This window comes from Epinephelus lanceolatus, chromosome 19 (assembly GCF_041903045.1).
Source record: "Epinephelus lanceolatus isolate andai-2023 chromosome 19, ASM4190304v1, whole genome shotgun sequence".
NCBI classification, from domain to species: domain Eukaryota; kingdom Metazoa; phylum Chordata; class Actinopteri; order Perciformes; family Serranidae; genus Epinephelus; species Epinephelus lanceolatus.
The window spans coordinates 14307803-14334757 of NC_135752.1; the positions used below are offsets into that span (position 1 = coordinate 14307803).

At 40.1% G+C, this 26955-nt stretch overlaps 2 protein-coding genes across 2 annotated transcripts; one reads left to right on the forward strand and one right to left on the reverse strand.

Annotated features, from left to right (window-relative positions):
• Window positions 1–1939: 1939 nt before the first annotated feature.
• Window positions 1940–14562, forward strand: pstpip2 (proline-serine-threonine phosphatase interacting protein 2). Its single transcript, XM_033646802.2, has 14 exons — window positions 1940–2094; window positions 3155–3255; window positions 5905–5979; window positions 6770–6804; window positions 7409–7515; window positions 7607–7669; window positions 8250–8348; window positions 9268–9313; window positions 9558–9637; window positions 9727–9825; window positions 11217–11313; window positions 11509–11605; window positions 11734–11765; window positions 13451–14562. The coding sequence occupies exons 1-14, from the start codon at window positions 2062–2064 to the stop codon at window positions 13504–13506; spliced, it is 1020 nt and encodes a 339-aa protein (XP_033502693.1). The 5' UTR covers window positions 1940–2061; the 3' UTR covers window positions 13507–14562.
• A 142-nt stretch (window positions 14563–14704) lies between these two features.
• On the reverse strand, window positions 14705–26922 carry dhx29 (DEAH (Asp-Glu-Ala-His) box polypeptide 29). The gene is made up of 28 exons (XM_033646800.2): window positions 26604–26922; window positions 25927–26000; window positions 25609–25722; window positions 25392–25521; window positions 25152–25291; window positions 24929–25069; window positions 24449–24575; window positions 24197–24355; window positions 23197–23371; window positions 22862–22982; window positions 22353–22736; window positions 22004–22270; window positions 21730–21873; window positions 20995–21171; window positions 20678–20818; window positions 20457–20598; window positions 20238–20358; window positions 20002–20086; window positions 19652–19740; window positions 18530–18658; window positions 18325–18400; window positions 17947–18171; window positions 17735–17871; window positions 16099–16189; window positions 15723–16013; window positions 15520–15651; window positions 15290–15386; window positions 14705–15048 (listed from the first exon to the last, which is right to left on the reverse strand). Exons 1-28 carry the CDS (start codon window positions 26782–26784, stop codon window positions 15002–15004), a joined length of 4137 nt encoding a protein of 1378 aa, XP_033502691.2. The 5' UTR covers window positions 26785–26922; the 3' UTR covers window positions 14705–15001.
• Window positions 26923–26955: the final 33 nt, after the last annotated feature.

A 26955-nucleotide genomic window follows, 5' to 3' on the forward strand; every position in this document is an offset into this window, starting at 1 on the left:
GAAATACTCAAGAACACTACAAGTAAAACTGCACTGCCATAATCTGCTTCATCTACAGTGCAGAGCGGTCACATGGTTGCCAGAAGCATGGGCCTCACCACTGATAACAGAGCTGTAAAACATCTTGTCCTGCTGGTCTTTTATCATCTATTATTGCAACATATTTGAAGGTAGTGCAAAGACAGAGAGAGAGAGGCTGTTTTCAGTATAAATGTACTATGACCATGTTTTTCAGAGTAATTTTACACACACCATGTGTAGTCGAATTTTGTTTCGTTGTTGTTGTGAGGAAAATGTCTTGCACAATATGTCACTGGAAATAAATGATCTCATGCCTCCTCCACCCCCTGGATATGGGTGTGTGTGTGTGCCTAGAATAAACAAATTTCAAAATTTTAAAACATTAACCACTAAATGTGTTACACTTAACAGGTTTGACAGTTTCAGCCATTCTGCATGAAGAATACTTTCACTTTTGTATATTTTGCTGGTACTTCTGTACATATCCAATATCTAAGGCTATAAAAGGCTTGATTTTGTATAATGTTAAATGTAGGTCTTATGTTTTTGTAGTGTGGTTTTGCTACTTTTACTTAAGCTAATAATCTGGGTACTTCTTCCATCTATGAGCTGGTTCCATTCTATTATATTTTGCATTATTCTTATGTTTTTTAACTTCACTTACCTGACTGGTGAGCTGTAAACCATGTAATAATCTCTAGATGGCAGCATACTCAAACTCAATGTGAGAACTCTAGCTCAACAGGTAGAGTCTGCACCCTATATGGGTTGAGTCCTTTGCAGTGGCATGGGTTTGATGCCAACCTGCAGCCCTTTACTGTGTGCTATCCCCATTCTCTCCCGTTTCCTGTCTCTCTCCACCTGTTCTGTCATAAAGGCAAAAGGCCCTAAAAATAATCTAAAAAAGGAAGGAAAGCTTTTTCAGGCCCAGCCACTAAGAGGGGTTCATGAAGGCCAGCAATAATCATGTTCATCCTAAATATAAGCAATGATAACCAAATTGTATTTTGAAACAAAATACTGGGACACACTAGACCTTCTCAGGCGCCAAAGGGGCCAATTTACTGTATGTAGGCGACCAGTTTGCATATATTGTGTGTGTAACTGCTGCTCATTTGATTATACTGGGACAGTGCTGGGCAGATGAGTACACTCTTTTCTTTTAACTTCATTGAGAACAATAAAATTCAAAGGCAGTAACAAGTAAATATACATAAGAAAAAACAGAGGAAACAAATAAGTGCCAGGGAATGCAACCACGTCGTTATACAAATGAATATTTGACTAAAAGGTAATGCAGGAGGGAGAAAACTCAAAATATGAGGCAGCCTACTGATGTGCATTCAAGAAATTTCAGCCTATAATTTTATAGGTTTTAAGTACTGGGTCTTGGATCATCTTGAATTAAGAGTTGATATATATATATATATATATATATATGTATATATATATATATATATATATATATATATATATATATATATATATTTGATAATCATAAGGAAAGGGATTAAAGATTTGTCCATTTCATTTTATATGCAATTTACTAAAAATTATAAAAAGCTGAATTCAAATAGACATTCTTGTTAACCGACTCATTTAAATAATAATAATAATAATAATAATGATAATAATAATAATAATATGATAAGTAATTCCAAATATTTCGTTATGCATATAATCAAAAAATAAAAGTAAAAAAAAAAAAAAAAAAAAAGTTCCATCACAGGAAAGTTAATATTTACATTGAATCTTTCTACAACGTGCTTTTCATTATATATTATAAGTAAAATGTTAAACTAAATCTCTTTCAAGTTATTATTTATTACCAAAACTATAAGGATGAATACAAAGTGCACGTGCAGACAACCCTGACGTCAGGAGTGACAAAGATTTTATTTATCATGCCTGCGCATGCGTCAGTTGGCCGGGTGCCCAGCCCACTCTATCACCGTACTGCTCAAACAATCACAGAGGTACAGTTACTCTCGATCAGCTAACAGAGTTGATGAAACTCTGCTCTCTGTTCATACAACAGCGATGAAAAACCTCCATTTCAAAGATTACTTCTGGGTGAGTCTGTAGTGCCGTGTTTTGAGTGTATTTATGCATTATTATTTTTGATACCAAATTTTGGTCGAAAAAAGTAACGCTGCCTCGTAAATTCAGTCATAAAGAGGATGTGTTTTGCCGAGTAACGTTACAGCTCATTTCTCTCTTTAGCTGTAGTTTCTCTTTACATTCAAATTGAGTTGTAATGGGACTTATATTATATATATTTATATATTTACATATACTTATACTTTATATTTCGTATATTATGTTTCGTCAAGTCCTGTATTGAACATGTAACTTAAGTAAATGTATGTACGCACTGTACCGAAAGTACTGCAGATAATTGACCCCTAATGTTACACCGTCACATATTATGTTAGCCTAATGAGTTATTGTTACTGGTGCATTAATGTGTCAGTTACATTTTATTATTGTGCCATTGTGCTAGCTATGGAGCTAATTTTAATCTACTTTATATACTGTTAAGTCTTTTAATCTATAGCGATAAATGTAGAGGATTCAAAAGTAGCTACAACACAACAGTAGAAGTATAAAGTAGTATTAAACAGAAATACTTGTTTAAGTGCAAGTAACTTAAATTTGTACTTAATTACATTCCAACACTTGCTTTATGAAAAAGTACATTTCCCCACAGACTCTTGGATAATTTAATAAGCTAAACAGTTACATGGACTCGTGTGTTTTATATAGATATAGAGATAGAAAGTCAGTAACCTGCTGGTTTTGACATCTATGGTGAAGATGATTATAGGCTGTTACCCTCAGCTTATCTAAATCACGGAGAGGTACAGTTCAAAACATCAATTTACATCTCTGTGTCAGAGACCTTAATGTTTAAGCGTTTATTCATGTCTGTGTGTCGTGTTGTCCTGGGAACGTCAAGTTTAGACACAGCCTGTCTGTCTCACAGAGTGGTAAAGGAGGTGGTGGTGAGGTAACATAAGCTCCTTTGGATCTGTTAGCTGTTTTGAAGTAATACTGTTTGTATAAATCTATGTGATTTCTAAAAGTAAAGAAGATGGACAAAATGAAGTATTTTATTATATGTTATTGACAGAACACTGACCTAACCTGCACTGGTGGCTATGATGCTATCATCCAGTACCTCAATGATGGCAGGAGGACATGCAAGGAGGTGGAGGATTTCATGAAAGCCAGGTAATGCCATGATCTAACGATGCAAAAATATTTGTTTGTTAGTTATTGCTATAGCCCAGGTCAGCAGACTGATCACTAGTTCTAAATTATTGGCCAGCGTACAAACAAACCTTCTCTTCTCTTGATATAATCATCAGTACCGCAACAAACTTTAACTGTATTTGCAAGGTTTGACAGAGTCATATGAAAAGAGTGAGGTGGAAAATGAAAGCTGAGAAAGAAGAGGAACATGAATTTAAGACTTAACAGAGTCATTATTCTGGGAAGCTGTGGTTTATTAGTGAGATGAGTTGAGTAACGACATGATAACATTTCAAGTGTAGGTAGACAGAGCAATCAAAGACAGCAATTAAATACAATTAAATGAATCTCTGCAAGGCTGACGTTGTTTATGAGTGCTCACTCAGATGCACAAGAAATCATAAAGTAGACTTTAGTGGCAGTAAGGTCAAAAATGAGAGAAGGAGCAACATGAGTTTCACTAACAGCATAAATGTTGGATGAAGAAATGACAACTTGAGTTTCCAAAATATCTTAGCATGTTGTATGTGGTTGGACTGTCATATGTACAGTAAGTGGGAAAATAATTTCCTTGAAATAGCGTTCAGTCTGTCAGTGTTTTGGTATTAAAGCCGCTGTATATAGAGTTGGCATTGTCAGTCACACCAGTATCTATTTCTGCACACTACTGCATTGTGGTAGACCAGCGGAAATAAATTCATCTTAGAGGAGGAACAGAAAATTTTGTTCTTGCCTACGGTGCTGCAGCTCTTTGTAACAAGTAATGCTTTATGAAGCCTGATCTAGATACTTTTTTTTGTAACTGAGTCATACAAAGTTTGCCCATTTGAATTTTGATTACCTTCTTCCCCATGCGATAATTTATCTGTGTACACACACACACACACACACACACACACCAATTGATAGCCAGGCAGTAACATTTGCATAGACTGCAGTACAAGTAAAACAGAAAACACAGTTAAGGATATAGCAAAAGAGGATATTACATAATAACATAACTAAAAGTTTCCCTATGTAACAATGAAAAGCCCTTTGAAAACCATGAGACTTCCCAAAAAACTGTAACACACACCTCAGTGTCACACACATACCCAAATCAACAGCTGTTTGAAATATTATTTTATATATGAAATAAGAAAACAAATATAGAAATCAGTTGAGGTATGTGTACACTTTAAAATCTGAAAAAAATAATAGGAAACCAATTGCTTTAAGTCTTGAGCAATGTCAACTTTATATATAATTGTTGAGCTTATGATATAAACAAAATAATAATCCAGCTTTTTTGTGCTTACTTTATGTATCTAAGTCAGTCAGTTTCCTAAATTCTGCTGAGTTAACACAACTGTTTAGTTAAATCAGAGTAACCTGGTTTACTTAAGTTGGTATACTTAAAAAGAACAAGTTAACTCAATTATCATTTTTAAGTTGCAACAACTTTATAATATTAAGTTAATACAACTAAAATTTAGGTACATTTGACAATTAGATATAAAGTCGACATAACTTAAGACTAATAGTTATTTATACTTGCCCTTTTAAAGGCATTCAGTTGCCTAGATTTTTTAAAGTAAAGTCAGCTCATCAGATCTTGGTGTATAGAATTATAAATTAGAGAGAATATAGATAAAGCATATATGTACATTATATTCAATTTAACTTTGGATCAGTGACCATTGACAACATATCTGTTGTATTTAATCCTATCACAATATATTCATAGATTAAAATAATCATTTAGTTTTGTGCTTTGGGGAACCTGCCTTACATGGTAAACAACAGGCTATTTTTGGTTTCAAGCTATCATGTTCACGATGGCTTCCCAACTTAGGAGTTTCACTTTGACTTTATTTGTTTTTTAGCTCTTAAAACAAGCTTAATTCTCTCCAAGTTAAGCTGATATTAGCAGATTTAATGGTGCTGTGTGAGAACAGGTGGGGCAGCTTGCTGAGCATTTCAAAGCCTGAGTCCTGACATTCGTGTCAAACCTGTCATACAGATGCCTGTGAGTCCATGTATAGGTGCCACTTTTTTAGCTAAGTGATAGTAATGTTGCAGAAGTAGCATATGCCCTAAGTTTTTGCTCATTTGTAGAAATGCATGTAAATATTTGCACCAGATAGTACGCAGGCACACATGCAGTTACACAGAAAGCCCTTATTGTGTGCTCTGTCAATTGCACCTTGTTACTTGACTATCGGTGGAGTTCCTGATTATGCAAACGCGATAAAATGATAAGGAATTCACGTCATTAAAATTAAAACGAGTCCCAGCAGCAGTTATTTCCTGGTTTTCTTGTTGCCTTGTCTTTATCCATACATGTATGAATGCTTATGATTTGAACTGATATTTAACAGACAATGAGGTTGTTTTAAATCTGTACTCATGTAATGCTATGTAATTCATGTATGTTTATATAGATGCACTCCTGTCATAAATTCATATTTGACGTGAATTTATGATGTCGGTTTTTAAAAATGTCCACAATCCAAGTTGTGTGTATATGTAAACTAGCAATAAAGCATTGCCTGTCATGGATGTCATGTAAATTATTTAGCAGTTTATCAGATAAAGGGTTGCCCTGTTCGTTCTCTCATGTTGTTTGTATCTGGTTGTTTCTCTCAGGGCATCAATTGAAGAGAGGTATGCCAAAGATCTCCTTGGTTTGTCCAAGAAGGTGTGCGGACACAATGAGATGAAGTAAGCAACCACTGTGCTGAGATGTTATTATGTGTTTAAACCATATCTATTTACAGTAAGACAGTAGTAGTTTGGATGCAGAAAGAAAAGTGAAAGCGGGGTCTGGTCACCAAGTGTGGGAGAATTTTGACTGTGGTTTACAGCTTAAAAGTGGAAATGAGGTTTGCATTATTTCATGCAATTTCTTAATAATGTTGTTACAGTCAGTCAGATTTCGTGCATCAGTGTTGACATGTTACTTTTGCATCAGCAAGTCCAGTTCCCAATCTGTCAGCGGTCACATGATCCGTGTGACTTTGTCTCTGTTGTTTGTTTCTGAAGAGGAAGAGAGGCGAATGGGGGAGGATGACACAGGGAACCTTATGTACATATTACTTTCATCTCTGTTGCATCTACTTAATTAATTAAATTAGGGAAGTACTGAAGTGTCAGGTGACACAATAATAAATAACTCTCTGCCTTGTTATCCCAACTGGGTTTCTTTATACTTTAATTCTTTGGTCAGTATGACTACTTTTACTTCTTTACTAACTTTGCTGGCGCATTGCTATGCTTCTTTAAATTACTGCAGTCGCCAGCAGGGTGTAACTCAGGCCTCCCACATCCAAGAGTGTGTGCGAAGAGCAAACAAAACAGCGATCCACACATTCAAATTTTACTAGTGGTCAAAAACCCCACAGGGTAGCGCCAAGGGTCTTATGGATGGACTGGAATTAAAATGTGTTCTAATTTTATGGAGATTTTGTCGTGTGTTAAATGCCTCTAATCTTTTTTTCTTATGCATTTTAAGCACATTAAAAAGATCCCTGGACGTGTTCAAATTACGTAAGTGCTCAACATTTATGAGTCTTAAAGAAACTGTATACGACATTCAGAGCACATCTATGATTCAGAGTCGGATTTACGCTGTCCGCGCATGGCTCTAACAGATGAAGGTGGAGGTGGCTGAGCCGGCGGCTAGCTTCTAACAGTGCTAACAGTGCCAACAGGGCTAACCGCAACAGTGCTGACAGAGCTAACAGTGTTAACTTAGGTGGGAAATGAAGGGCAAGTGCCACACTACACACAGAAGGCGTTATCAGCTAGCTAGTTATACTATTTATTGGCTAGCCAGTAGTATACACACACATACACACACACACACACACACACAGGGACTCACATGCACTAACGTGCACATACTACTGGACCAGCCACCACAACAATGAACAGAGAGGCTCAGATCACAACACACACAAGGAGCATGACTTTATCCTCTGCTCAGGACACCATTACTCCATTATATCTTTACATAGCAAATAGATGTTTGCTGCTATATTAATGCTCTGGATGTTGTATACAGCTCCTTTCACAATACTGCCTTTCAGCTTTGTTTCAGTTTATGTTTTTGGTGTAGTTCAGAATATAAACCATGTTTTTACCCCTGCAGAGACTGAACATGTGAGTCTGTCACACTTACAACTGGCGCAGAGCATGAGGGAGGAGGCCAAGAAACTGGAGGACTTCAGAGAAAAACAAAAAGAAGCAAGGAAAAAGGTTAGCATTTTAATCAGCTCTGTGATGTACCGAGGTGACCACCACAGCATCTTTGCATGCTTGTTGACAAGATATGCCCTGGTCATTTCAGATAGAACAACAGATGGATGTTCTCCACAAACAGAAGTGTTCACAGTTCAAGAAGACAATGGATGTAAGTATGAGAATACAAAGTGAATTATTACAGGCTCGACACTACATGAATTCATTCAAGGGCACTCTCCGACTTTCCCCTTAAGAACTTTTCTGTTTCGTTTCCTTGTACTGGTTTATTGATAAGCTGAGCTGATTAGCATGTGGAGTGTTGTCAGTAGAATCAAAGCCAAATACTGTCATCTATATTCAAAAACTGACAGCACCAAGCTTATTTTAGTCTACTCTTGATTTGTGTCAGAGGAGCTTCGGTTGTGTTGTGTGAATAATGAAAATGCTTGTCCTATCCCATTCTTCCTCTTTGGTGGGGGGAAGTTGTGTTGACCAGTCTGGGAAGTAAACCACAGGGCGGCATGTAATACCATCAAAAACTGATGCCAAAAGAAGAAGTACTTGCCATGCAACATTTAAATGAAAATGAAAAGGAGGAAGAGAACAGAACACCGTGAATCCATTGAGCTACTTCATCCAGCTCCGCCAGTGCTGCTGTCTTAATTTACGTATTTCCTAAAATGTTTGCCTTTATATCATTTGTGATGTGCATTAAAAAGCTTTAATGATAACTGTGGTGCTGTCCCCAGTCAAAGAAGACATACGAGCAGAAGTGCCGAGATAAAGAAGAAGCAGATCAGAACATGAACCGAAACACCAACACCAACAACACCAAGCACATTGAGAAGGTACAGCGAAAAAAAGTTCACCTTCTCACTGATGGAAGATTACATGTTATGACAAAGGAACATTATTTTTCTCCACCTTTGGATTTACACAACAGTTTAAGTATATTTCACCTATTGCTTCTCTTCTTTGTTGTATATCATTGTAAATATATTTGAAAACACACAATGTAAAGACATCACATAAGGCTCTGAAAACCTGCAATTGGCATTTTCCCACTATTCTCTGACATTTTAAAGACTAATTAACCTTAAAATTAGGCAACAATGATTAAAGTTGTTAGTTACATCCCGATGTAAACCCCATATTATTGACCTAATGAAGGGTAACGGTTAGAGGATTAGGCAGTATTATTGAAGGAGCTGCATACGACACGCTTCCTTCTGCACGGGGATTCGGTTGGCAGGTGTAGTTTGGTAGAAAGAAAATAGTCCCTATATGAAACTGCTCACAACACGGTCTGTGAAATATCTTGAGTAACCGGGTCATGGTTTACGCAAAGAGACATTGCTGCTGAGTTTTTCAAATGTATTATTTTGGTGCTTTTAGCACCACAAGCCGAGTGCCATCTAGTTCTATTATACTGGAGAGAAGGCAGACATCTCTACAGCTGATATCTCCAACACTCAGCAACTCACACTAAAACAATCTAAATTGATAAATAGCACCACAGGTAAAAGAAAAAATACGTAGCTTCCATTTTAGGGTGAACTGTCCCTTTAAGACACAGGTGTGTTTGCCCCTTGATATGAAACAAGTAAGCAGTGATGTGCAGAGAAAAAATATTAATACTAAAGTAGAAAACAGATTCAGTGATTTCTATAGCATTGATGGAGGTGTGTGCTCTGATGACTCCTATCATGCTGACATGCTTCGACTCTGTGACCTTACAAGCACTCATTTCTGTATTTGTTATTTCAGCTCTTCTCAAAAGCACAGCAAGCAAAACAGAATGCAGAAGAAGCAGGTAAGTTTAAAAAAAACCTGCTGCCGACATCTTTATCACATTATTTGTTGGGTGCTTTAGGGTTGCGTGGACTGGACTGCATTTATGGAACACTTCTATCAAGACTGCTTTCCTGACACACATAACCAGCCTGATTTCAATATGGCTTAAGTGTGAATACTGTGACACAGCACACGAGGGACTGCAGTGGCTCATGATAACTAGATTTATACTGTTTGTACTGATGCATGTGTTTGATTGGCAGACAGGTTATACCATCAGAATGTGACCACAGTGGGAAAGGTCAGAGATGAATGGATGAAGGAACATGTCAAAGCCTGTGAGGTGAGACTTTATGGTATGATTCTAAAAGTTTGAATTCATCGCTCATCACGTGAATGAACTGAATGTTTCTGTTGTGTTTTGCATAACAGATGTTTGAGAAACAGGCAATGGAGCGTATTAACGTTCTGAGAAACACAGTCTGGACTCACCTCAACCAGCTGTCCCAGCAGTGTGTGACCAGTGATGAGGTAAAGCCCACAGCTACGGTCACATTAAAGCTGCTATAATCAATATTTAAACTGCTTGTCTCTATGGGTTGTTGTTAAGCTGTTAAGCAGTCAGCAGACACACACAGCAGGTGACTACCTGGTGAACAAAGTGTTTAGCAGCTTTAGAACCCGATATTTCCCTCCCGAGTTGATGGAGACCAAAAACAGAGTTTAAAGGAGAGCGCATGTTGGACCAGGTGGACACAAATGTTACTTTAAATGAATGCTAATGTGGCTCAGTGTCTGCTAGATGTAAAAACAGGCACTGCTTGCTAACACTATATCAACATTACAATGTGATGATACATCAGTTGTGTTTGCAGCTTGTTCCACTGTGCAAACAGTGGGTAAAAAAGTAGTAGTAATGCAGGTTTAAAGTCACCGTGCCCTATCTTACATATGCCACAAAGCACACCACAGTGCAAAAGTGATTGATAGTTTGTCATTCTCACAGCCAGCGCACATGCTGTGTAAGTAGCAAATTTTTTTGTGCACATCTGTGTACCCATGGGCCTGTACATCTTAGAATGAGGTGTGGTCAGGCGCATTGTTGGTGGATTGCTATTTTGAGGCAGCAGAAAGTGCCATTTACTAACAAAAACCTGGTCTTAAGTCAGAATGTCTGAGGTTTTCCGGCTAATTAAAGAGCGCATTATTCAGATAGTTAGATGCGTGTACATAGGCGGATTCACAACATGCGTACGCTCTGCGTCTTACACACACAGGAGCGCATAGATGGTTTGCATGTGGGTGAAAAATGCATTGGGGCGCCCACTAGCTCACCTGGTAGACTGGGTGCATCATGACAAAGGCCATGTCCCTGCCTCAGTCAAGTTCTGTTTCCTTTGTCAAGTTTAGAAGTGCAGTTTTTAGTTTTGCTGTGTAAACCCCCACCATATTTGCTGCGGCGACTTTACTGCTCTCATTGTATTAGTCTCAGCAGAAAGCTTGCCAAATCTGTCATGTAAATAGCAGTGTGCCAGGTTCAGCCACACCTGGCTTTTACAGGGAATGGAAGATGGCACTCTGATTTGCTGACTTCATGTTACACCCAGAACACACCTATGATTACTTAAGGGACTAAATACAACACCTTTGCCCTTTGTGCCTTACTTAGCGCCCAGATTATGCACCATTTAAGAAGCAAAGTGGAGTTGGACTCACCCTAAATGCATTTGCGCTATGACCTTTAGACCATGCGCTATGGATAGTTTACCATCATGTTGTGTCATTATAAAACTCACACCTAAGTTTCTTGGAAACCTCCAAGCATATCTATAAAAACATTGCTTAATTGGACTCTGCTCTTGTTTTTACTGTCTGTATGTGTGTGTGTGTGTGTGTGTGTGTGTGTGTGTGTGCATGCATAGTTGTATGAGGAGGTGAGGAAGTCACTGGAGCAGTGTGATGTCCAGGAAGATATTGAACACTTTGTAAACCTCAGACGGACTGGTGACAAACCACCAGGTAAGTTATCAGAGACATTCATTCACAATACTGTGTCATTAACAATTAACCAGTGCTGGAATACTGAGAGTACACACACACACACACACACACACACACACACACAGTAAGGTAGTCATCAGACAGCACACAAACATGCCCTATGTTATCAGTTGCCTGTATATGTGAACACGATCTGCCCTCCTCTCTGAACAGCTCCAGTTTTGTACGAGAACTTCTACAGTGGTCAGAGGTCTCTAACTGGAGCTCCACCCTGCTCTGCACCCACTCGACTGCCTCCACCCATCACCAGGTAAATCAGAGGAGGCTGCCACCTGCCTGTTTATCCATCTATCCTTCCATTTAGTATTTCAACCACTTTTTGCCACATTTTCAGAACACTAACTGACTCAGTGTTTACCTTGTTTTCTGAATTGGCAGGAGGGGGCCGTTACCTGATCCAACACCCACCAGTAAGGGAATGTTTGTTTTGTTTTGTTTTTTTACTTAAAGGAGCAGTGTGTAGGATTAAAACTATGTTTTCATCAGTGAATAATCATCTGTAACTATAAATCAATCAGTCATGATTCAATCAAATAAATGTTTCTGTTAGCTTAGAATGAGCCCTTCTTATGTGCATACAGAGAGAGTCCTCTTCAAAGAGTTCGTAATGTTGCACTGCCAATTTTCTACACTAGCCCAGAATGGTTCCAATGAAAGTAGCAAGCACTAGCTGCAAAAGTCACCATGAGTCACCAGATGACATCATACATACAGTAGAAAAATCCACAACAAAGAATTTGAATTGCTTGAGAGCTGTGGTGCTCGTAGTAAACCACTTTCTCATGCTTCCAATCTAGACAGCGAGAGCGTAGGTAACCATAGAGGCTCACCAGAGCTTAACTCTTACTTCTGCGGTGTGCAACATCTACCCCTGTCGCTCGCCTGCTGACTGCCTGCGCATAACACAAAAGGAGAGAGGGGTAGAGACCCAAAACTGTTGGCAGTAGGGCTGTAGCTGACCAGAATTATGTCAGTCGAATTAGAAATAGCTATTCAAATACACATACTTAACTTTTCATTCCGTTATTTCTGTGTAGAGTATAAGAGTTTGATAGGGGTTGTTCAGGGTGACAGCAATGTTCGCATAATATATTAAACAAGCCAAGCTAGCCCTCCATGCTAATGCGTGCTAACTGCGCTAACAACGGATTGGAAATGTGAAACCTTTTTTGCCGACACTAGATACCAAACAAAAGCCAGAAACTGTGTCATATAAAGTTGCTGTGAGGTGTAAATTCACTTTTAAGCAAAAGGCAGAAGATAATGTTATCTCAGAGCCTCTCTTGCTCTGGGCAGTGGCCTCTGTCTCACTCAGACTCACCCTGGGTCTGGGTCTGCAGCTGCCTGTACCGGCGAGCAGTGTAAAAGCAAAGAACGCTCACTCTGCAGCTACATCTGGGAAACAAAACGTCACCAGAAGTACACTTCACTCTGAGTAACATAAAACAGACAAAAAAATACTGCTCGACTGAGGGGTGTCCGACTGATGATAAAAAACTGACTTTCAGGGGATAGCCCTAGTTCATTTAGAAGTGAGGTAGCCTGCAATTACTCTGAGCAGCATGCATTGGAGGTAATGACAATATATTTCTCGCTTTTCCCCTGGTAGTCTAAATAAGTACCTACATTTGTCACTGGTTACTTTTAAAAAATAAAGTTGCTAAGACTTTCTGAAGAGTCGCTAAAGCTAGTGAGAAAGTTGCCAAGTTGGCTACATTGTGGACAAACCAAACACTATCTTCATAGACGACACTTAGCATTTTTACGTTACCTGAAGGCCACCATAGGTTCCTCGATGGGAGGGGTGAGCGGCCACTAAATCCTGCACACTGCTACTTTAAATACAGTACATGATGTGTTGCTTGCTAGGATGATGTAGCTGAAGATGCATGCTACCCAGTGAACATGAATACAAGGCCTCCATGGGAATGATGTCACATTTACACTTACATCTTCTGATAGTGTGTGTGAAACAAAAGGTATTCTCAGTGGTGGGACTGAAGCTCGTGACTTCATTATCATCTGCATGGCTCCTGCACGCGACTGCTTTCCATATTTAACCACCTCATGGTTTTGATCTTTGCTTTGATTGCAGGCGATACAATCTACTCAACGGTGCAGGACGCAGGGTACAGTGTTATCCAATACTAGCACACGGATCTGATGAAGGGGGAGTTATTGTACATCCTGTGCAGTGCTGGCTGGAGCTTTGTAATGGACACAAAGGTCACACAGACCTCATCACTTCCTCCTTCGTGACTTCCTGTAATGATAAGTTCGATCCAGATGGAAATGAGTGTCATAGGGGTGTGCATACATATTTTTGGGTGAGGTTGTGTGATATGTTGAATATATCACAGTGTTATAAATGGAATGGTGAAGTCATTATTTTATTCCTAGGTTCTTGTGTGTAGTTGTGTGTAAGCAAAAGTAAAATCAAGACTTTTGCTCAGTACTTTGATTAAAAAAAATGTAAAATTAAATCATAAACATAAAAAGTGCCATCCAGCTACTTTCTGTATAAACTTAAGTCATTTCCACTGTCCACATAACAGTTATAGAGCCTATTTATTATGTATATATTGTTCAAGGCTCTATCTTCCACATAATTGCATCTTAATTTATCTTCAGTTTTGTATTTATTTTTGTGGATCTTTACTTTTCTCAATGTTTCAACAGAGATTCACAACATAAGATCACTTACTGTCTGCTAACTTGTTTTCATTTCCTCTTTGATGTGAGAGTAGCAAGTCAGCTGACAGAAATCTTATGATTGGAAGGCTTCACACACACACACATACACACACACACACACACACACACTTATCCAGCGTACAAAATATGGATTCTTCTTATGTCTTGCCATGAGTCCTGTTCTTTGACACTCAACCTTCATTCTAAAACTTTGAGAGTCTTGCTAAGTTCATGTGCTGATCAGCAGGCTTATTTTCCATTGTAAAAGAGTTAAGTTAGATTCAGTTGTATGCCCTACGTTGACATTCAAGTAATTTGTGTGAAGATGACATACAATGTTTTCTGAATACTTGAGGATTGTTGGAATTTTTGCACTTTGATTTTGCTGTATTTATGTTAGCACAAACTGTGACTTCAGTTTGAAACTGCAGGGATAGAGAGGGAGTAAATGGCATCTCGCTGTGCAACTGACCTGGTGTTGGTTTAGTATAAATAAAGTTACTATTGTTCTCAGCATTTGAAGTATGAAAGTTTCTCTTTCAACAGTTGCATCTTCAACTTAGTTTTGCAGCCTACATTCACACCTTCTATTTATTACTCATAAAGTATTTAAGGCATTACTGTTTTGAGTTCAACCATGACGCAAAAGCTTCAAATAAAAATGTGTACAGCTTTATTTCCACCACATTTGGCAACATCATTTTCTATTTCCTCCTCTCAGATGCCAGCATGTATTTTTGCATTTCATATGGTACAGTCCTCCTCAATGTGAGTTAGAGTTCCGGGTGATCATCAGTTCATCATAAGGAAGCCCACACCTGTCTGTAGGCAAATACAAGAACGTATAAGAAGCACTTTGTCCCCAGGTCCACTGGACACAGAGGTCTGTCTATAGTGTAGGAGAAAGTATGCAGGTTCTTCAGGGGCAATCAGATCCTTTGGCGGTCAGATATCACTCTGATTTGATCAGATCCAGAATCAACTGGATGGTCCTCTCACCTACAGCAGACACATAGGTAACTCAGCTTGATAAAAATAAATGTATCTCCTTGTAATGAGTAGATCAACTGAAAACCCTTGTATCTATTCATTTTTGTCGAGAATAGTATATTATACACATCTTTTGATGTAATTTTTCAGGTTCTGAAGCATAGCTATGGACCCATTAAATAAACGTATTCATTTTAAATTTATACTGCTTAAAAAAAGCCATTTGGCGTATTGTGATGCTTGCGCTTACCTTCAAGATTCATCCTTGGGTTCGCCAGCTTCTTTTCAAGCAGAGAGTCCATCAGCTTCCTCAGGTGTTTGAAGATCACACCAATCCGTACAGGAGCCTTAAAGAGCAGACAACATTGAATTAAATAAACCTGAGAGATCCACTTTGACTTTGCAATGACACAACTGCTGCTGCTACAGGAGGGGATAGAACAGGAAAGGGAAGGGGCACTGAAAGTCAACCCCTCTGACCTGGAAGTGGATCCATCCATCTAATGTGATGAGCCTCTCTCTGTGCTGTATATCAATGTCACCTCCAAACAGCAGCAAGGGGAAAGGAGGTATCAGAGTGGTGTCTCGCAGGTAGATCTTGGTGTACTTCACCTGGGGACAAACATTCATTAGCACAAATGTGACTCAGTAATGAGCAGATATCACACACTCTGTACTCATACCTTCTCCTGGTACAGCAGCCAGCCGTGAGTCTGCAGGTTTCGGTTAACAGATGAGGGGTGGACCTGAGCCTTGCCCTGGGGCGTCTCCACTGTGCAGGCCACTCGCTCGAGCACATCCACAGAGGGGGTGCACAAGACCCGGGCCACGCTGTCGTAGAGCCCCGCAGTCAGCACTGCGTTCACGAAAGAGATCTGCTGCTTGGACAGCGCCGTTATCTGCTGCTTGGAGGAAGAGCGAGACGACCAGAAACCCACCTGCTCCATCATCTTCATCAGCTCATGCTTCACACCCTGGATAGGAGATAAAATCAAACACATGGCATTAAACAAGAGGTGGAGGAGAGGTAATCTAAATGTATGTATGTGCGTGTGTTACCTCTATTGTAATGAGAGCTGTGCGATTGAGGAAGTGTTTTCTACAGTAGGCCATTTCTGCTCTCTGTCCGTCACTCTGTGAGTTCTTCCACCTGACAATGACAGGTTACAGAAAAATAGGTCATCAGAAAAGAGAGGGAGATACGGAGCTATCAATATTTATAACTTCTAATATATATATATAGATCTTTTAAACACAAAGTACGCAATCTGACACAAGTAGGGACAAAAGGTTCTATAATAATTCACCCAGCAAATGACCACTTGTATATAAATGACTCATTCTGTTATAGTGTATGTTGAATTCATGAAGAAAACTTTTTCTTGTATGTCTACAGTGAACGAAGAATCCCAAAACAGAGAAAAGTCCTGATAAATTGAAATAAAAGGAGTTGAAGCTTAACAACAGCAAAGCTATACTAAACCATCTGTTTACAAGCTCTCACACAACTTATACTGTATAATCTAAGTCTCATTTATCCAGTCATGTGCTCAGTACTTCCCAAACAGACAGCCCATTCTGACAGGGAACTGAACTAAAGGTGAAACTTGTCTATGCTCTTTGCAAAGCCAGACTGCATTGACAAAAAGGTCATTTTACCTCACTAAAAACAAGTGCTTCATGTTTACTGCTGCCTTGATCAGTTTGTGCAATATTATGACTTTGGTGAGTTGGAACTAATCCTTTAAAACATCAAAATCACAAAACAAACTACTGATTGAAGCAGTGGTAGACCAGCAGCCTCTGTCTTCCACAAGGTAAAATTGCTGTTATTGTCAATGGAGTCTGGCTTTGAAGAGGGCACAGATAAGTTTCACTTTTAGTTCAGTTCCCTGTAGGAAAGGGCTGTCTGTCAGTGAGGTACTAAGCACATGACTGGATAAATGAGGCTTGTATTATACTGCACGTTGTGTGAGAGTTTGTAAACAGATGTTTTACTATAGTTTTGCTGTTGTTAAATATGGCCCCCTATGACTTCAATTCATCAAGAATTCTCTTCACTTTTGTATTCTTCATTTACTGTGGAGGCATGTGAGAAAAAAAGCATTTTCTCCATGAATTCAATGTAACACTGGGTGAGTAACTGATATACAAATGGTCATTAGTGAAGTATTCCTTTAAATAAAGGAATTTTGACATTTTATCATATTTTTGTCTGTATTCCTGAGCTGCAAATAACTACAATATCTAGTAAAGTAAATAAATAACAGGAGCTGGATCCAGCATGCAGAGTTTACTGTTGTCCCAGTCTCACTTGTTTTTTTATAGATGTATAATGTCTCCTGATAGCCGGCTACCACATACAAAAAAAATAGAACTAATGTTGAGGTCTACACAGGCAAGAAAATTACACTCAATACCTGTTTAAATTAAATTTCAGACCTTTTAATGCCTTCTGAATGTTTCGAGGGAACTTAGTTCAGTGGTTGTTAAGACTTTGTAAAAAATTTGATTTGTACTCTGCCACTCACTGCAGCACTATGGTTCAGTTCGCAGGCCACCAAAGCCTGGATCCTCATTAAAACTAGCAGTGACATTAAACCAATAATGGCATGTGATCAATCTGAGAGGCTTTTAAAAATTCCAAATATATCCCTTAATGGCCGTCTACAGAGAAGCTTTTAAAAGTCCACACCCCAGATATGCGTTGTATATGGTCAGGTGATCCGAGTTGGCCAATGCCAGGGCAGCTTTGGCCAGGTTGGCTTCATCCTTCCTGTTCATTGGTGTGGAGAAGGGAGACTTCTCTGAGATGGCTGCTGCGATGGTTGCCTGAAACATATCTCTTATTAATATGTAATGTATGATAATGACATAACATAACAACAGTAGTAGTGACAAACGTACTATGGGCTCCAGGCAGCCGAGGATGGCTCCATAGATGAGCATCTTGCCAATCTTCACATTGACTGGAAGACTCGCCAGGTGGTGTCCCAGAGGGGTGAGGAGATGACTGTCGGGGTGACATGCACCGATCTTCCTCAGCAGGCTGACGGCGTTACTGACCGACTGAGGCTGAGGTGCATCCAGGGCCCGGCTCAGAAAGTCCTCCGGGGAGCCGTACTGACATTTCTACCAGAGAGAAAAGAGAGGGGAGTGAAGGACAACTTAGGCAGAAGCTTTAATAATGTTTCCATATGTGGTAGAAAGCATTGTATAGTATAACTGTTTGACTTTGTGTGAATATCTATTCCTGTGCTGTATGACTGAGTACAGATTATATACCATAATATGAAGGCAGAGCTCCTCCAGTGGGACCCGTAGTATCTCTGGAATGGAGTAATCCATGAAGCCGTCAAACCTGAGGTCAAGAGGATCAAACAAGAGCAGAATAGATCAGCACACCCTTTATAACTAATATAACTAATTTTCATCTTTCTGCTTTGTGTTCCTATTCCCATCTCTGCATGATGAATAATGACCTCCATACCTGAATTTTGGGTACAGCCTGAAGCAGAAGCCGCTTCGGACACGTCCTGCTCTGCCCTGCCTCTGGAGGGCGCTGGCTTTGGAAACAAAAGTTTCCACCAGAGAACTCATCTGGCTGCTCTCATGGTACCTGAACGAAACAGCAGACTAGAGTTAAAGTTCACTTATGTTTGCCATAACTCAGATTATTAGCTATGCGGGTGGTCTGGTTCTAGGCATGGGAATGCCAGTCTTTCCACCGCTTTGGTTCAGACTGAAAAATTTCAACTACTATTTCAATGGATTGCCATTAAATTTGGTGCAGATACCCACTGTACCCAGATAATATAGACTATGGCGAGCCTTTGACTTTTCCTGCAGTGACACCATGAGGTGTACATGAATAACTACTGCAGTGCCTGTTCCAAACACACAAATGCTTAGCCTCCATCAATGCTGCTGGCAGCTTTCTAAAAATGCTACCTTGGGCCCTTAGCGATACAACTACCATGACACAGTTGTGTCCCCTAGCAATGGATATGTGTCATTTGCTAACAGTTAGCTATTTGGAATAAGGCCTTTTCCGAGAACAAAGGTGTTCATTCCAAAAGTTACAGCGTTGATGCATGTAACACCTGCAGTCTCTCTTTGTTCATTGGTTTTTGAATGTGCTGTAGTGAGCCATGGAGAGCGAGCTGTACCCAGCATGATGTTCTGCAGTGTAACAGTTGTCAGGCGTCCTCTTTCGTGTGTCTACATAACGCACTACCACTAATTATGTCCCATAGATCTGAAGAGCTTGCACTCAACGCAGCATTTCCTCGAGTCCTCAGCAATATACCTGCCAAGTCTGAAGTTGGTCAGATGAATGGTTGTCGAGAAAAAAAAGGACAGGCAGACATAGACTCCATGTCCAGTTAAGTCAGATGGATTTTATCATGTGCCATCAGGTCAACATTTCAGTTTGTCTAGAAAATGTCAGTAGTTAATTATTACACTTGCTAATACCCTCAAGTTAGCATTGTCATTGTGAGCATGCTGACATTAGCTTTTAGCTAAAAGCACCAAGGTACCAGGTGCCAAGGTGAGTCATAGTATCAATCCATAGACAGATAATTGGATAAGACACTTTTTAATGACTTACTTATTTTCCTTAGTTTTTCCAGTGTCGATGACAAACACAACGTCGGGAATAGTCACACCGGTCTCAGCAATATTAGTTGACAAGACGAGCTGAAAGAGAAGCAAAGCAGAGCAGTTGGGTATTTCAGGACTTATGAAAACATTTGCTCAGTCAAATAACATATTTATCAACATTTTCATTTAAAAACAAGCAAAACAATTGTATAAAAAAGTATAATAATAGTTTTAGTGTAAGATGATTTTAACAGAAATATAGCTCCATAACAAGAACTTTCTCGAATCATATTACATATCCTTCATTGTTCTACTTTCTTATTCCTCAGTGCTTGATTATACCACATTCAGAAGTACCTTTCTGACTCCAGCAGGTGGCACTGTGAAGGCAGAAGCCTGGTCCTTTGATGAGAGAGTCGAGTGGAGAGCAACAATCCTGTATCTGAAAGAGCCGGTTATAACTCACAGTGAGGCCAATGAAAATAGGTGAAGGTAAAAGTACAGTTGTGTGTATAGCCGTTGTGTGTTTAGTGTATGACTATTATGAGTGTGTACTGGATTATATATATTGGATTACTGTTTGTGAACGTCACCTGTTTTTGTCCCTGAATCTCTTGTCCGAGGAGAGCAGGTCGTAGAGCTGCTGGATGTGAGCCAAGCCGGGCAGGAACACGAGAACGGCTCCGTTCAACTCTGCAAACTGTGGAGATTTGTCTGGCAGAGTGGAAAAATACAGAAAGTTAACATGCAAGACAAACATGTATAAATGTGTACGTAGTGCTGCCTGAAACAAGCACACTGATGTGTTGTACCTAGGTAGTCGATGAGGTCAACCATTAAGTCCATGTTGATCTTGTTAGGGTTCATGTACTGCAGAACCTGTCGAGTCCTGCTGCTGAAATGGTCAAGATCTGGACCCAGGTCCCAGCCGGAGGAGTCCCTCACTATCACCTCCTGGGACAAACAGAAATGGGTTACATAAACAGATAACACACCACGACCACTTGTTACTGCTGCAGAGAGCCAACGTTACCTGGTGCTGTAATGTCTTGCCACCTTTCTGTGTGACAGAGATGCTAACTTCCTCTTCTTCTTCAAGAATTTTTTGGCTGTACTCCGAGTCCTTTTCCAGGACGTACCCCGTCTGCTCCACTATGTCTTCTAAGTGGTACACCTAGAAACAAAACCAAAGGAGCTTTATAAATGTCACAGGAATACATCTGTGATGGGACTTAATGTAAAAACAGACCCATATTATCCCTGATATCTACTTCAGAATCCTTCTATAGACAAAAGGATACTTAAAGTTTATTCTGTGAGCCAGTAAACACAAACTAAAACTCCTCTTACCTCCACTGGGAAAGTCCTGCCAGGGATGCTGATCACTGGGCAGCGGTTGAAGTAGTTGGAGAACTTGTCACAGTCCACCGTGGCACTCATGAGGATCAGCTGCAGGTCTGATCTCCTCATAACGACATCTTTCAGGATGGTTAATAGGAAGTCTGACTGGACACTACGCTCATGGACCTGAGAGGATGAAGGTGAGGAGGAGGTGGGGTGAGACCAGACTTAGAACAGACTTACCAACCCGGGGCCTCATTACAGAAACTTGCTATGTCTGAAATCAAATCTTATCTCAATTAAGGGTGACATTTAGGATATTTTAAAGATTTCTTAAGTTTAGATAAGACAGGATATCTGAGATTGGACTTGGCCTTGAGTTTGGGAATTGCTTCTGTAAAAGGGTTAGGATAGGATTTTTCATTTCTTTGAAACTTAAGTTAAAATAGGACCATCAGTTTGGGTATTTTTCCATAATGAGGCCATCGCTGTCTTGTTAGTCACATGTACGTATTTTGTTGACTGAAGGTCTGTGGAATGTTAGGGATTGGATCAGAGAACAAAGCTGATAGTGATGTCTTTGTTTATGAGACAAACAGAAGTAAAAATTTAGCAAAAAAAAAAAAAAAAAAAAATCCCTGACAGCATCCAAATGCATGCACCCGAGGGTGGAAAAGAAACTTTAAACATGACCTCACACAAGGTGCCAAGACGATAGTGTGTTTGATGAGCAACTGTCAGTACCTCGTCTACGATGATGTGCGTCAGGGAGCTGAGGTGTTTGTCATGTTGTAGTTTCCTGAGCAGAACTCCAGTGGTGCAGTACAACAGGTGGGTCCACTCCCCAGACTGATTCTCCATCCGGATCTGGTATCCACACAGCGACGACTGAAACATGATTTCAACATGATCATTAAAACAGGTGACGGTGCATCCTATAAGCATACCTTATTGTTTATACAATAATGAAGCAAATGGTTTCAGATTAAAAGGTTTCTTTGTAAAAATGTATCGTCACCTTTGATCCTGGTCCATCCTCGCAGCCCAGCTCCTGGCTGACCCTGCAGGCCAGGCTCATGGCAGAGATCCTGCGTGGCTGAGTCACCACGATGTTGCAGGGCTTTGCCTCTTTGCCTCCTGTTAATAGCTCCTCCAAGAGGAACTGAGGAATTTGAGTACTCTTTCCACTGCCTGTCTCACCAGCCACCACTACCACAGGATGGCGCTGCAGAGCCTCCAGGACATGGTGTCGGTGTTGGAAGACAGGAAGCTGCTCTCGCTCTGCCTTGAAGGTACAGTAGGATACTTGTTCAGTTACTTGGGTTCAGTTCATGCATCTCTAAGAACAATGTTTTCAGTGTATTTACCTTCAGTTTTTGGGCCAGTGAGGACTTCTTCAGCTTCATTAGGAGCTCTCTGGATGCCTCAAGTGCTCCATCCTTCCTCCCTCTTTTCTCATTCTTGTCCTCCAGTTCTTCTCCTCTGTCCCCGATATCAAGACCAGCCAGGTTCTCCCAGGACTCCTCAGGCTCTTCATCCCCATCACTGCCCTGCCCCAGCTTGCCCTGGGATCCAGACTCCTCCCCTTTGTTCTGGTTCTGCTGCTGTTTGAGTCTGGTCAGAAGCCGTGAGATGAACTGGTCTCGAGGTTTGTTGGCAGCAGTGCGGCTCTCTTCCTGCTGCTGCTGCTCGCTGTCTCTCCACTCCAGCCACACATCTCTGTAGGTTGGAGGAAGGAGCTGGTGCACGGACTGAGAGCAAATGGGAGTTAGTTATTAGAGGATAATTAGGAATCAATAAAGATTAACTGGTAAATGTGAGTTCAAGCAGCACAGAAAACCTGTGTTATCCTCTGCTTGGTGGTTACGTGTATTACCTGTCCTTTAACCAGGTTGTAGAGTGCCAGAGTGGCTGCCAGATGTTGAGCCTGCATGCTGTCCTCAGTCAGGATCGTTGGACAAACTTCAAGAACATCATCTGTCCTTTGAACACGCACCCTGGTGGGTACAAGACAAAGACATCAAATCAATAAAAAATATTTGATGGGAATAAATGCCATGAAAAGAAAAGATGCAAATAAAGTACAAGTATGTTAAATCTGTACTTAAGTACAGTACTTAAGGAAACGTAATTCATTCCATCGCAGTATCTTTGTAGTAAGAGCACTATATTCAGTGGAATGTATGACAGTCTTTGTCAGTCTTTACTCACTTGGATCTCCAGTATCTACCAGCAGCAACCTTTTGAAAAGACGGTGGTGGACTCTTGGGCAGGTTCTTTCGGACCCAGTCGATGAGGAACTGTTTGGGAGACTTTCCTGTCCAGCTGCGAGCCGTGTAGTCAAAATTGCGAATGTCCTTTGGCTCGTTCTTTTTCACAACTGGAACTGGAACAAAAGGAAAATGTCTGTCATCATGAATTTATGCCACTATTTTTGAAAGACTTAAAGAAAAAAAAAATCCCTTTAGCTCCTTTCCCCCCTCAAAAGAAAAAGAATAAAAAATGTGGCCAAATGCTGGAGATGAAGGGGCGGCCTTAATCAGAACCATACTAGCAAATATGTTTGGATTTTAACAATAAATTCAAAATGTCTTAGCAGAAATCATCAAGCCTGTCTGAAACAAAACAACAACTCCTAAAAAAACCCCTCCTAAAACAGTATATTATAATGTAATCCATATGATTAAGCATGAGCATGGTACTGGACAGTCTATTGGGATCGAATCATTACAACTTGAAGCTACAGTATGTTATTAGGGTGTCTACAGATAACAGATACTTAAATTTAATGCCTTCTAAGACCTTTTCCTGTAAAGTTAAGTAACATATACATAGTCCCATCACATGTAGAGGTAGGTTCTAAGGAGGAATGTGGTTATTAGAGCGAGTTAGGTTAATCTACATTTTGTGTAAAGTAAAAAGACAGTATTAGATTCAGTGTTAGGTTTAAAGATTTGTTACTTTAGAGATGTGAACTCTTGAAAAACAAAATTACATAAAAAGCTTGAGGATATTAAGACCTCACAAATTCAAATTTAAGACAATTAAATGATCTTTAAGGCCTGGTATTTATAAAATTGAATTCAAGACATTTCAAGGCTTTTTAAGGACCTGCAGAAACGATGGTTATGTTTTATATTTACTACGTCCTGTAAAACACTTGATAAATGACTTTAACTTGGCTCAGTTGGTGTGTATTAGTGAGATGAACCTTTCTCTGCAGGAGGGGGCTTTTCAGCTTGTTCAAATAATTTAAAGCCGAGATCCTCTTTGTCCTCCCTGACAGGAACTATCTTCTTTTCCTTTTGAGGCGCATCTACCACTTTTATAGCTGGATTGAACACGGGGTGGGACTCCAGCTGCTTCATTTCTAGAAACAGAAAATATATTTGTTCCATTTCAGTGAAAAGTGAGTTATAAGAAATGATTTAATCTCTGCATGTGTGAGTAAAAGCATCCTCACCTTGCTGTATGATGCGTATCCTGTCCTGCACCATCCTCTGGCCTGCCTTGTCTCCTTTTGTCTTGGCTGCAGCTGCCATTTCTTTTGCGTCATACAGTTGAGCAGTGAGGATCAAATATCTGTCATTCTACACAGCAACAACACACACGTTATTAAACCATGCCACATACTCAGTGACATTTACTACACTATCACAGCTTCATACAATAGCTGGAAAGAAAAGACAAATTTCAGAGCTGAAATGTGGTAACTTTCCATAGGTTACAGAAAAAAACAGCAGTTTGATATTTTAGGCTTATTTGCTTTCTTGCTGAGGGTAAGACAAGAGAACTGATACCACTCTCATATGGCCTGTTGGCCTAGCTTAGCATAAAGAGGGGAAACAGCTAGCCTGGCTCCATCTGATAGCGACTAAATCTATTCTTTTACTAAAAAAAAAAAACAGAGAACTCATCTTTAAGTTGCTTTGATTTTACTTACTGGATCAAACTTTTCGTCCAGTTCAGGATTGTGTATCTTCTTCCCTCCTTCCTCTTCCTCCTCCTCCTCCTCATCACTGCTCTGCTCGGCATACCTTAAGATCCAGTCCTTCATGGTTGCAGCCTCATCCTTCTCTGTTGCCTGGCACACACCAAAAATCTAAGGTTCAATTTACAGTACACATCTTTCGAGCCAACAGACACTTGTAAATAGATACACAAACCTTGGTGGTCTCTTTTCGGGTGTTGTTGGGTGCTTTGGGGCTGGGTGCTGCAGGTTTCTGCTGAGCAGGAGGCTGGAACTTGGGCCTGCTCTTCTGATTCTCCTCCTGCATCTGCTGAGCAAAACCTTCGGGCAGCTCATCTAGAATACAGACAGTAAATTGAGAAAGTCAGTTTCATCAGCTTAGTGTCCTCATAACTATATGGTGATAGCATCTAAATGACTGCTGACGCTCTATTACCATCTTTAAGGTTGAGGCAGAGCCAGTCGAGAGCAGAGTGGAGATCCCCTCCGTACAGCACACTACTCTTCATCGCCTCCTCAATGTGTTCTCTCTTGAAGTTGAACTTCTGCAGAGCTGTGTACAGATCCTGCAGGCAGAAACAAGACAACCTGAATGCAACTTTCTATGTGTGTGTATTAACCGTGAAGAGTCAGAGTGATGATTTTGTCTTTACCAGCAACTTCTTGTTGGTAAGCCTGCCTGATATGGGCCCTTTGTCGCCGTTCTCCTCTCTGAAGTCATTGATCAGCTTGATGATCTTCTTCTCCAGGTCAGCTTGGATAGCAACCTGTGTCAGTGGGTCAAATCCCATTCATTATTAACAATTTGTGTGTTTTCAGCGTGAAAGCACACTGGACAACATGGGTGAGATTTGTAGTTGAATAAATAATAGACTGTTTCAGTATTTAGTATATTAATATGTTACAAGCCTATAAAAACAATGCACAACAACAATAAATTAGACAATTAAGTTACTAAACCAACAACTTACTTTAAGAATCGACTTGTCAGCAACTCCACCTGTGTCAACCTGGGCAGTGTTGGCAAGACTGTAGGTCTTTGGAGCTGGAGATACGGAAAGAAACAGAATTGTGTCACTTTAAAGCACTGTGTGTTAATGCTGAGCTAGATTTTATGTTCTTCTGTCATCATAATGTTTCAATAAACTTTATATTTAAGATTTCACCAGGAATGTTTTGACACACTGTCATGCAGTGTTTTCATTATAAATCAATAAAGATGCACTCTGTTGATCACGAGATTAACTGTTTAGTCTGAATAATGTCTAATGTAAGGATAACTGTTCATCACAAGTTACCAGTTTGTTTTCATATCTGACAAGCTGCAAACACTCAGCAGCAAGGTGTCATAATATCAAATGAATTAAGGTAAGAGAGGCACATTTGTGAAGCTGGAAGTTTTTGGTATTAAATTACTTACATGAGGTTCCACGTACACACGGTGTTGTAAGGAAATATGCACAACCCTACACTAATGTATATGACAAATACAATGCAAGCACGAGTAAGTCACTAGTACACATACAGGGTTGAACACACCGGTTTGGAAACCTCTAAGCTCCAACTACAGCCTAAAATTGACCCTATGAACACCTTTTCAGCGTCCACAGTGATGTTTCTCACTCTATAAGCGGCCATGTACTACCACCTTTTGACTTGTTCTCTTTGGCTGGTTTAACCGGCTTGTTGCTTGCTGTCTGCTTCTTCGACTCCTCTGCCACGCCGTTCCCCGCTACAGCTGTACCAGTCCTGCCTGCTGCGGCTGCTGCTGCCGCCGGGGCCACCGGAGCCGAGCCCTGCGCCGCTGATTTCTTCTTCTTTCCACCCATTATGTCACCAAAACACTGCCTGTCTGCGGCTCCTCTATGCGGCTACGTTACGCCAAGACATCGGCTAAGTCTTGAAATGTTGTTATTCTGAGTAGATTGGAAAAAACCCAACGCTAACGTGTGTTTCTCTCCGTTTTCATGTCAGGCTGGTTTAACTTTTGGACAACCCAG

What these genes read in the sequence shown, in the direction of transcription:
- pstpip2 (XM_033646802.2), top strand. Translation starts at nt 2,062, where the DNA reads ATGAAAAACCTCCATTTCAAAGATTACTTCTGG. An exon ending in AAAAAGAAGCAAGGAAAAAG is followed by an intron (nt 7,516 to 7,606) that starts GTTAGCATTTTA and finishes TGGTCATTTCAG; the next exon opens with ATAGAACAACAGATGGATGT. An exon ending in AACATGTCAAAGCCTGTGAG is followed by an intron (nt 9,638 to 9,726) that starts GTGAGACTTTAT and finishes TTTGCATAACAG; the next exon opens with ATGTTTGAGAAACAGGCAAT.
- dhx29 (XM_033646800.2), bottom strand. Translation starts at nt 26,784, where the DNA reads ATGGGTGGAAAGAAGAAGAAATCAGCGGCGCAGGGCTCGGCTCCGGTG. An exon ending in GGTAGATACTGGAGATCCAA is followed by an intron (nt 22,983 to 23,196) that starts GTGAGTAAAGAC and finishes TGTACCCACCAG; the next exon opens with GGTGCGTGTTCAAAGGACAG. An exon ending in AGGATGGACCAGGATCAAAG is followed by an intron (nt 21,874 to 22,003) that starts GTGACGATACAT and finishes ATCATGTTTCAG; the next exon opens with TCGTCGCTGTGTGGATACCA.